Source organism: Bufo bufo, chromosome 4 (assembly GCF_905171765.1).
Source record: "Bufo bufo chromosome 4, aBufBuf1.1, whole genome shotgun sequence".
NCBI classification, from domain to species: domain Eukaryota; kingdom Metazoa; phylum Chordata; class Amphibia; order Anura; family Bufonidae; genus Bufo; species Bufo bufo.
The window spans coordinates 134,045,697-134,057,566 of record NC_053392.1 but is presented as its reverse complement, the minus strand read 5'-3'; the positions used below and the strand labels follow the sequence as shown (position 1 = coordinate 134,057,566).

At 42.7% G+C, this 11,870-nt stretch overlaps 1 protein-coding gene across 2 annotated transcripts in view; it reads right to left on the bottom strand.

Annotated features, from left to right (window-relative positions):
- Positions 1–8,361: 8,361 nt before the first annotated feature.
- Positions 8,362–11,870, bottom strand: part of D2HGDH (D-2-hydroxyglutarate dehydrogenase) — a 47,265-nt gene continuing 43,756 nt past the window's right edge. For both annotated transcript variants that reach the window (XM_040427944.1, XM_040427943.1), the window contains exons 9-10: positions 10,731–10,896; positions 8,362–8,768 (exon numbers count right to left, since the gene is read on the bottom strand). In XM_040427944.1, the coding sequence (XP_040283878.1) occupies positions 8,494–8,768; positions 10,731–10,896 (441 nt within the window). In that variant the 3' untranslated portion in view covers positions 8,362–8,493. The remainder of the gene's footprint in view (positions 8,769–10,730; positions 10,897–11,870) is intronic.

The following is an 11,870-nucleotide window of genomic DNA, read 5'->3' as shown; positions in this document are numbered from 1 at the left end:
GCTGTCCATACATACATACATGCTACAGACATAGTGCTGTGATGTCACAAGTTCACAATACTTAATGCACCAATCAGTAATATGTAGTCAGACCTGCTAAAATGTGAAGTTGCACGTATTGCGCCAAAAAATGTGCATCATTAATTGCCGATTTGCGCAATCACAAATATATTGGAGCACTCTATCTGCATATAAAGCTATTGTAATGTTCTGCAGTGCCAACCATTTTCTTCAGTCTCAGGAAACTTCTAGCAGCTTGAAAAATGTAGGAAAAGAGACCCACGCTTGTATTGTGCGCGCAATACGTGCATATTACATTGGCGATTTTCGCAATCAAGAAAATAATGGCGAATTCTCTAATTTATGATGAATATTCGCCCAAATATTCACAAAATATAGCGAATTCGAATATTGCCCCTGTCGCTCATCACTACTGGTGAGACTCTTCATTATATTCTTGCAACACATCGTGCTGTAGGAACAAAAAGAATACCGGCGTAACAAGAGCGCAAGCGTGAAGTTAATACAGCCGGTGATTTGTGGAACTGCAGAACGCAGCAGACCAAGAAGAAGGACAAGGAAAGTTGAGACGCACTACAGCATGAACCTACTATAGCTACCACTATCGATCTTTCCCCCTAAGCTAATCCCTCTGACATAAGATCAAGCAGTCATACTGCAGAGCGCAGTAGAGCGGGTGGACAACAAGGGGTTCAAGACGCAGTAGCGCAGACCAACTTGTAGCTATTAGTTATTATCCGTAGCAAATTTGTTTCAACTGACTTGCAACATTTATTTATCAAACAAGCGGTGATTAAGTAAAGAGACAAAAGTAAACCATTTACCTGCACTTTATGAATGACTTTGTGATCAATGACAAAGTGGAAGAATTTAGTCGAAAGGTCACACTAAAACAATTGCACAAAAACAGCATAGAGCAGTGTGAACAACTTTTAACCCAGACATATTCACTTCTTCACCCAGGCAGCCCCTGTAAGAAGAGCATTGGAGTATTTCATGGGCTTTTTCTGCAGATCCAGTGACATACCTGGTCTCTGCTAGGCGGAGGCTTCCACCTGGCAGTGTTCCTGGTGACGTCACCGGCACTAATGGGCGGTCTTTAGCGCTGCCCTAGCCTGTAAAAGGCTAGGGCAGCGCTAAAGCCGGCCCATCGGTGCCGGTGACATCACTGGCAACACTGCTAGGCAGAAGCCTCTGCCTAGCAGAGTAAAAATTTAAGGACTACAGCCCAGGGCAAGGGTGAGCATCGGAGTATTTCATGTCACAGAGGCTGCCTGGGTGAAAAAGGGGATATGTCTGGGTTCAGCTCTGAACCTGGACAACCCCTTTATGAAGCGAATCTAATATCTATTTGATTAACACAAGACTTATATCTAACCATCTGATATCTGTATTGGTAACGTATATGTGAGAGCTCCACAAATCGGCACCATAATAGGGACCGTGAATGCAAATGATTATGGTCTTATATATATTTAAGGATATGTTTTATTAAATTTATGCCTCATGCAATTGCATTGTGAGCCAGCCATATTTTCTTTATTAAATTCCAAATTTTACGGATTTTCCCCCCACAAAACTACCGTATTTTTTGCTTTATAAGATGCACTTTTTCCCTCAAAAGTAGGGGGGAATGGCCTTGCGTCTTATAAAATGAATACTAGTGAGCGCTTTTCCATTATAGAAGCGCTCACTAATGCGCATTAGGTGCAGGTGAAGAGAGTTCAGTGCATCCCCTGCACTGGTGAGAGTTCAGAGAAGAGCTACTAAACTAGTACATGGATTGCAGGATAAAACTTACCAGGAAAGATTAAAGGACCTTAACATGTGTAGCTTGGAAGAAAGACGAGACAGAGGGGATATGATAGAAACTTTTAAATACATAAAGGGAATCGAGGAGAGAATATTTAAAAGAAGAAAAACTGCTACAAGAGGACATAGTTTTAAATTAGAGGGGCAAAGGTTTAAAAGTAATATCAGGAAGTATTACTTTACTGAGAGTAGTGGATGCATGGAATAGCCTTCCTGCAGAAGTGGTAGCTGCAAATACAGTGAAGGAGTTTAAGCATGCATGGGATAGGCATAAGGCCATCCTTCATATAAGATAGGGCCAAGGGCTATTTATAGTATTCAGTATATTGGGCAGACTAGATGGGCCAAATGGTTCTTATCTGCCAACACATTCTATGTTTCTGATACTCACCCTCTCTGGTCTTCTTGCTAGGGCCTGCGCTCCACTGTCCTGACCCCATACAGCGTCAGGACGTAGTGCGCACACTATGACCTGAGGCTGCACACAGTTAGGTGACAGTGCAGCGCGGGCCGGAGAAGACAGGGGAGCGCGACGCCAGACCTGGAGCGGAGCCGCGGAGCAGGAGAGGCAAAAAGTTTTTTATTTTAGTCTGATGGGGGTCTGAAAGAAAAGGGTTGATCTAAGGTCTGATGGGGGCCTAAAAGAAAAGGGCTGATCTAAGGTCTGATGTGGGTCTAAAAAAAAAGGGCTGATCTAAGGTCTGATGTGGGTCTAAAAGAAAAGGGCTGATCTGAGGTCTGATGGGGGTCTAAAAGAAAAGGTCTGATCTGAGGTCTGATGGGGGTCTGAAAGAAAAGGGCTGATCTGAGGTCTTATGGGGGTCTAAAAGAAAAGGGCTGATCTGAGGTCTGATGGGGCTCTAAAAGAAAAGGGCTGATCTGAGGTCTGATGGGGGTCTGAAAGAAAAGGGCTAATGGGGGTCTAAAAGAAAAGGGCTGATCTGAGGTCTGATGGGGGTCTGAAAGAAAAGGGCTGATCTGAGGTCTGATGGGGGTCTGAAAGAAAAGGGTTAATGGGGGTCTAAAAGAAAAGGTCTGATCTGAGGTCTGATGGGGGTCTGAAAGAAAAGGGCTGATCTGAGGTCTTATGGGGGTCTAAAAGAAAAGGGCTGATCTGAGGTCTGATGGGGCTCTAAAAGAAAAGGGCTGATCTGAGGTCTGATGGGGGTCTGAAAGAAAAGGGTTAATGGGGGTCTAAAAGAAAAGGTCTGATCTGAGGTCTGATGGGGGTCTGAAAGAAAAGGGCTGATCTGAGGTCTTATGGGGGTCTAAAAGAAAAGGGCTGATCTGAGGTCTGATGGGGCTCTAAAAGAAAAGGGCTGATCTGAGGTCTGATGGGGGTCTGAAAGAAAAGGGCTAATGGGGGTCTAAAAGAAAAGGGCTGATCTGAGGTCTGATGGGGGTCTGAAAGAAAAGGGCTAATGGGGGTCCAAAAGAAAAGGACTGATCTGAGGTCTGATGGGGGTCTGAAAGAAAAGGGCTGATCTGAGGTCTTATGGGGGTCTGAAAGAAAAGGGCTGTTCTGTTGGGGGTCTGACATGGAAGGCTGATGGGGGTCTGACATGGAAGGCTGATGGGGTTCTGACATGGAGGGCTGATATGGGGGTCTGATGTGATTGTCCTGATTTTTATGGGGGTCTGATCTGAGGATCTGATATGAGGTCTGATGAAAAATATGTTTTTCTTATTTTCCTCCTCTAAAATCTGGGGTGCGTCTTATAAAGCAAAAAATACGGTAGTTTCATTAGTGTTAGGTACCCATCTGCAGAAGCCACCTTGACGCCTGGTAGATGGGCCCGACACATGTTTGATCAAAAATGTGCGCAAAGAGCTTCTATTTTTTCATTTCTAGTCGGTATAATACCATTTTAATTTAGAATGATCCCCATTTCTCAGTTCTATTGTTTACATGTGAAATGTTGTGCAGCCATGCTTTTATTAATTCTCTGTATGCTTGCTTGATGGATAGGCACCTGTGACCATGATTGTGTTAGTCTAAATTTTCTTGTAGTAGCAAAAAATACGGTATATATCAATCTGCTCAGCACCTCCTGCTCAATGTTTTTTTTTTAAAGGTATACACCAAGAAGTTCTGGCAGGAGTATGTAAACGATGAAACCAACGTTACCTTCAAGCTAGCAGAACACGTTATATGTATCTTGACTGAACCCGCAGATTTTAGCAACACCATCCATCCATGTGTATGTGGGAACCTGATTCTCTCCCGATAGCAGATATCAACATGCCCAATCCTTCTGTTTTCAGGGAAAACAGCCACTGCCAAAAGTTTCTTCCTTTGCCTATTCAGAATACATGCAAACACACATTTGTATGGCGAGAGGCATACTGATTACTAGAAGTACTGATCTCTTTAGGCTACTTTCACACTGTCAGTATTTTTCATTCAGTATTTGTGACCCAAAACCAAGCGTAATTCCAAAACACAGAGGCGGTACAAATCTTTCCAATATATTTTTTCTCTGTAGGATCCAAGCCTGGTTTTGGCTTTAATCCCCTTTACACGGGCTAACTGATGAAACAATTATTGGTAACAAACCATTTATTGCCGTTTGCTTGAACAGGAAGGAGCCGTGCCATAGAAGTGAATGGGATGGCATAGTTGTAATCACAGCTGCCCACCACTATAGTTGTGACGGTGAGCAGGTAAACAATGAAGAGAAGGCAGCGCTCGTAACAGCTGAACAACAGGGGTGCAGGGAGTCAGTCCCCTGCCGATCTTATATTGATAACGTATCCTGAGGATAGGTCATCAATATATAAAAAAAGCAGCCAACCCCAATTTTGCTCACTTATATAGCTCTGACATACTCTGCAGTGCTTTAAAAACATTATCATCTCTTGCTGTTCCCAGTGGAGCTGGGAAGTATGTCTTTGTAGTATGAAATGAAACCCATGCAAAACACAGGGAGAACATACAAACTCCACGGAGATATTGTCCTTGGTCAGATTTGAACCTCAGAGCCCAGAGCAGCAAGGTACCAGTGCTAACCACTGAGCCACCGTGCAGAATGTCTGAGAACTTACAGATAGGTGGCACTGCCTGGCCCTGTCAATCAAAGTACAGAGGGTGTGTCAGTTGCAGAGTAAGCGGAACCTCTAAGCATAATGACAACGTCCCCGTTGCTCCTAGAGACTCATTTGCATATATTAAAACACAATTTTTCTCAGCAATCTGGGCAAATATGAACATGGGACCAACACAGATGCCTTCAGCTGCCAAGCACACATGCAACAGGTCAGACAGTTTCATAGCTACTAATGTTGACAGATGCCCTTTAAAATGACCTCTGCACTTTATGATTTGCCGCTTAAAGGGGTTCTTCAGGAATTAAAAAAATAAAAATACTTAAATATTGCTTTCATTGTGGTGAAGTAACTTGTCCTGCTGTGTGATTAGGACAGGTTTTGTGTGTACTAATAGGACGGCGGCCATTTTATTTCTGCTAATGATTGATCCCCAGACAAAATGAGCAATTATAACTAATTAAAGATATTTGGGAATATCGGTATAATAAAGTAATATTTAAGTATTTTCATTTTCTTAATTCTCGCAGAACCCCTTTAAAGTGACATTTGCCATTTCTATGTGTATCAAAATATTAAAGTGGTTATACAGGATTGGAAAAACATGGCTGCTTTCTTCCTGAAACGGTGACACACTTATCCAAAGGTTGTGTATGATATTGTAACTCAGCAATTTTACAGTGCATAAGACTGAACTGAAAAACTACACACAGCCCGCGGAAAGGTTTTTAGAAACAAGCAGCCATGTTTTTCTAATCTTGAACGACACATTACAAGGTTGCTGTTTGCATATTGACTTCATCCTTACAACATTGCCCCTACATGGACTGTGCATAGTATTGTAATAGATACTGTCGGTGGAAATCCAGCAGTACTGCTGTAATTCGACCTCTACCGAGTTCACCGGGGTGCTAGGTTGCAAGTAGCCACTGCCAGGATGTTGGGGTGGAAGCACCTGCTATGTGTCAGACACCTCTTTTGGCACCACCAATGGATTGCTGGGTGGTCGTAACCATGGAAACGAGCAGTGTATAATGTAGTGGAAAAATGAATCAAGCCAGCAGAGGAGGCAATATGGACAATTACAGTGCCTTGTATTAACTTTCTCTACATGATAAATGCAATTTGCGGAAGTGAGACAGACCCTTTAAACCTTGTGCCATTATTTCCATTGTACTGTATGTTGTACAAAGAAACCGCTAAGGTGCTCTTTTAGCCCTTTGGATATGGGAGGCAAATCCAGCCAAAAATAAAATGAAAACCCAGATAAAGTGAAAATGCAAATACCTTTTTGACTTTTTTTGGCACCATGACAAAATTAAAAATAAAATGAAATTAAAGTTTTCACTCAAGCATCGCTATAATAGGAGACAACAATACAATTAATGACATCTTTCTGCATGTCTAGGCAGTAATGGGAGGCTGCAGTGGTGCTGGATCTGGGGCATTGCACTGGATTACAGCAGCCTCACAGTAAACCGAGGCTCACTGCTATTGAATTGCAGCCTCAGCTTCAGCCACATCTGGAATCCTCACATCTTCAGGAATTGCAAATCGCTTCAGTGGCATAAGAGAGCATTCAAAGTAGGTAGCTTGTTGGTTAGCTAAGCTGGCTAGCAGGGTATAACAGTATATGGTCACTGAATAGGCACGCAATCTTACTATAGGATTCTATTTATATGGATATTGTATAATTGTTCACATGGTGGCTATGATGAGATTCACATGAACACTACATACGAGTACAAATATGAGCACCGTATGACATAAACTCATTGACAAAAAAATAACGCACACAGATATAAACGTTGGATCATGGCCACAAAATCCGGCATGCAGTTATGTTTCAGGCAGGTAAATGATTACAGGTATGGTCTAATTAGACACTGGGTGTTGCCAGAATAGGCCGTAAAAGTGCTTCCAACGTTGCCCTATAAAAAGGGTCTCAGGGGCTACTTGTGGGTAGTGTACTTCTTGATGAGAGCTCGTTGACTGCTAGACATGCCTCTACGACACATGCAAAGACATTTTGCTCAGTTGACAGACTTTGAGAAAGGGTGTATTATTAGTCTCATAATTTATCTGGAGGGGTCACAGCAGTTGCAGAGAGAACAGAGTCTCTAAGTGTAACAGCAATGACCCCGTTGCTCCTAGAGGCTAATGTGCGTATATATTTTTCTCAGCAATGCAGTCACATATAACCATGGGACCAACACAAATGCCTTCAGCTGCCAAGTGCACATGTAACAGGTCAGCCAGTGTCATAGGTATAAATCTGCTACAGATGCCCCTTATATTCTACACAGGTTAGAATACCATACAGAAATCCCTCTAAATGTCAATGGCGATATTAGTGGAAATGTTTCTTCACATTTTTCTGCAAAATTGGGCCAAACAACAGGGATTGAGACAGATCTCATAGGGCCCCATATCAAAACTTTGTATTTTCCCCCAAAGAGTTGTATGTCAAATACTTATTATTTATTTATTACATTTTTAGAAAGAAAAAAGTTATGTTCCTCCTGCTCATTCTCAACACCATGTATTTACAGAGAACTGTGATAAATACACTGATAAATCTCCATTACATCCCTAACCCCTGATTCCCTTCAGTACTTGATAAAACGCCACCACTAGAGGTAGCTACATGCATACCATTGCCAGCTGTGAAAATCTCTATTCAGGGAGCTCCCCCAAGTGGTAGCTGCTGGGAAAATGCTTGGATTTATTTCAGATACAGGACAAATTCAGCACGAGGCCCCTCCCTCTACTACTACCTATTGGCATCATAGCAGTTGCATAGTCTGCCTCCATGGTAAATAGTCTGAACTTTCCTAGCAAATACTTCAGCACTTTACAGGTCCATCAACATAGGAATAAAACTTTGTGAATTTGTGTGCTGCAAAACCTCATTGTTTTACAGAAGCAGCAAATATATTTTTAAAAATCGTATCCACAAACTGCAAAATAATCTGCAGCATAATTGAAAGGTGGCGTAGATATTAAATCCACAGCATGTCAAGTTATGCTGTGGAGTTTCACCATGGATTCCACAGATAAAAATCCCCAGTAATATCCACAAAGACTCTGCATTTAAAGGATTTTAAAATGACATATTAACTGGGTTTAAAGGGGTTGTGCATGTTTGGAACCTCCTGGGCAGAGCTGCGAAGGGAAGCATACTTCGCTCCAATGCCTCCGCTGCTTTGCTTGGGTCCCTGGATGTAAACTTGCAGCCAATCAATGGCAGCAGCGGTGACCCTCTCCCCTTGCATCATGACAAATGGTCACATGACACAAGGGGATCAGTGTAATGCTGCGGCCACTGAAAAGATTAGGAGAAGAAAGGTATGCTGTTTTTTAATCAGCTAGGGCAACCTTACCAGCACTATGCCTGAGTTAATTGGGTTGATCCTACTGACAGATACCCTTTAAGTAAGCACTGTAGGTATGTCCTATGGTCAACAGCGACATAATTCAGACTAAATTGCTAAATTAATTATTTATTTCACTATACATGTTGTATACAATAATTTTATACATTATAAAAATGTGACATTACTCAGAAAGGACTAGGAAATTTAATTCTAGGCGCTAACAAGTTCTGTTAACATTTTATATGCCAGGGGTTCGCTCAGCTGGAGGGATAGTCTTGTATGGGTTCATGATGCCTTTTGGATCCAGCATATGTTTAAGATTCTGCATAATGCTCACTGCTCCCCTGGACTTGCTGTAATAAATGTGGTCCCTCTTTTTGAATCCCAGACCATGTTCAGCACTTATACTGCCGCTGTGTTGAGATGTCCATTCATACACAAAAGGCTCCAGGGCTGACGCTAAGGCGTCACTGTACGACTTTGCTGTGATGTTTAAATGCAAGTTTCCATCACCTGTAGAACAGACGGGTTACATAACATCAGATTTCTATGTTGATGCCACTAGTTACTATGATAACTTTTTAGCTTTATATTGTATTGCAGTATAAAAAAAGATATTAATTACCGTATTTTTCGCCCTATAAGACGCACCTTTCCCCCCCCCCCCAAAGTGGGGGGAAAATAGCAGTGCGTCTTATGGGGCGAATGCTGCATTTTGCCGAATTTTCAATGATACGCCGCGCAGCGATGGAGGAGGGGCTGGGGGCCAGCATCTTCTTTTATAATGACAGCGGGGCCCGTGCAGTGACTGTATTCTATTCTGCCTCCTCCCTCCCTCTCTGCTACTTAGCACTTGTAAGTAATACAGGCGCTGATTACCCTGAACTTTTATATATTAACAATGCCTACAATGACATATACGATTATATACAGTGAGCAGGGCCCGTGTAGTAGAATACAGTCACTGCACGGGCCCCGCTGTCATTATAAAACCAGATGCGACCCCACCCCCTGTATTGGGGGTCATTCACACTAAAGGGACACTGTTATGGAGGGGATCTGTGGATGACACATAGCATAAGATGCTATATATGTGTCATCCACAGACCCCCCCCATAACAGTGTCACCCACAGATCCCCCATAATAGCGTCATCCAGAGATCCCCCATAACAGTGTTACCCACAGATCCCCCATAACAGTGTTACCCACAGATCCCCCATAACAGTGTCACCCACAGATCCCCCGTAAGTGTCACCCACAGATCCCCCATAAGTGTCACCCACAGATCCCCCATAAGTGTCACCCACAGATCCCCCATAAGTGTCACCAACAGATCCCCCATAAGTGTCACCCACAGATCCCCCATAACAGTGTCACCCACAGATCCCCCATAACAGTGTCACCAAGAGATCCCCCATAACAGTGTCACCAACAGATCCCCCATAACAGTGTCACCCACAGATCCCCCATAACAGTGTCACCCACAGATCCCCCATAACAGTGTCACCCACAGATCCCCCATAACAGTGTCACCCACAGATCCCCCATAACAGTGTCCTCAACAGATCCCCCATAATAGTGTCATCCACAGACCACCATTAGTTCAAAACCCACCAAAAGCACAACTTTTGGTTTAAAATATTTTTTTTCTTATTTTTCTCCTCAAAAACCTAGGTGCGTCTTATGGGCAGGTGCATCTTATAGGGCGAAAAATACGGTAATTAAAATGAACAGCAGGCTTTTGGTATAGTATGACTAGCGCCCTAACATTTGGGAAACTTTACGATTGTAATATTATGATGCATCTAATTTAAAGAAAATAATAACCAATATATAATCATCTGGAGGCATCTTACAATACAGACCTTATTTGTAGTTTAATTTACAGGTTTATGTACTTTTTCCATGACATCAGATATACTGTAACCTACCGTATTCTTCGATTTTGTAAGATGCACTTTTCCCCCCAAAAGTTGCAGTATGCATTAGGTGCAGGGAGCGGGTGAAGCACTGTGAGCGCTGCCACTACTCACCCTCCCTTGTCTTCTTCTCTGAGGCCGTGCTGCACTGCAGGTGCGAACTGCGCACAGCGTCAGGACGTAATGCGCGCACTATAACCTCACTCTGCACGCAGTCAGGGGACAGTGCAGTGTGAGCCGGAGAAGACAAGGGAGTGCGACTGGAGGAGCTATAGTTGGACCTGGAGAGGAGCAGCGGAGCAGGAGAGGTAAAAGAAGGTTTCTCACAATGCGGATTCTCACCCAACAGTTTTAATGTGTTTTTGGAGCCACCAGATAAAAATGCATTTGAGAAACCTGATGTTTTAAAAAAGATGCTGATAGATGTTTAATGTTATAAAAAAAAATTAAAAAATCACATCAATACTGTGTTGTGAAAAACCAGCCGAATAGCCTATTTTATGTGTATGGAATAAATATGTCAACAAGGAAAAGCACTGCAGCGAGTTCTCTCACCTAAATGTCCATAACCAACCACACATTGAGCAGCCGAACCTAAACGAGCCCTTGTTTCTTCTACGAGTGTGTACAGTTTCTCCACAGGCATTGACAAGTCATATTTGTAGACATAACCATCATAGGCTAGAGCCTCTGTGATACGTTCCCGGAGGGCCCAGAGGGACTGTGTGAAGGAAGATAAATGAAATATACAAAAATAAAAACAAGATTAAAGGGGTAGCAGCATTAATGTCATAAAAGAACAAAATAAGTCATATTCACCCTTTTCTCAGTGTTCTGGTCCTGCAGCGCTGACATCATCTTCTTGGCTGCAGCGGTAATGTACCAAACAAACCATGTGACATGTGTACAGGACGTCACTGCTGCAGCTAGGAAAATAAACAGCAGCAGAGAGGACCAGTACTCAACCGTAGAAGCAGTAGGGGTGAAAATGGGTGACTAGCACTTCTTTTGTTATTTTATGACATTTTATAAAAATAATAATTTAAGCCAAATATACACGTTAACAGCAAAATGGTCCAATTCTGCTGTGTCAATTCTGCTTTTTACCATTTTTGATGCCATAACGGCCTCCATTAAATCCAGGGATGCAGGTACCAACATGCATGCTGAGCCCACTCTATACTTCTCAAATGGCTTCCAATAAATACAATGAGAGCAGGCTACAGCTTTATACTTACTCTAATTAAAATCAGCCTATGGGGCAGACAGCCAAGACCAACTGGAGTCAGCCACACTTCTAGCTCCAGTACAACTGCAAAAAAGAGGGTCAGTCAGCACATCCCAATGTGCAGGTGCACGCTGCCATGGCTAGAAACACAAAGAAAAAAAGACAATGCAGCAGCACTCTGAAAAACACAAATAAAGTACAATAATGCCAAAGTTATAGAAAACATTTTGGTGCTAATACTACACTTATTTAGCAAATTTGAGATTCTTGGCAAATACATTTTGTACAAAATTATTTGGGCCCGTCTGCCAAACGTCAAGGCGATCTCTATAAGACAGGAACCTAACACTAAATACTACCTGTTATGTGCCATAATGGCGACTCCCTGAATTTTATGGTGGCTATTATGACCAGGCTCGGATTGGCCCACAGTGGTACAGGGGAATCCCCCGGTGGGCCCCTGAGCA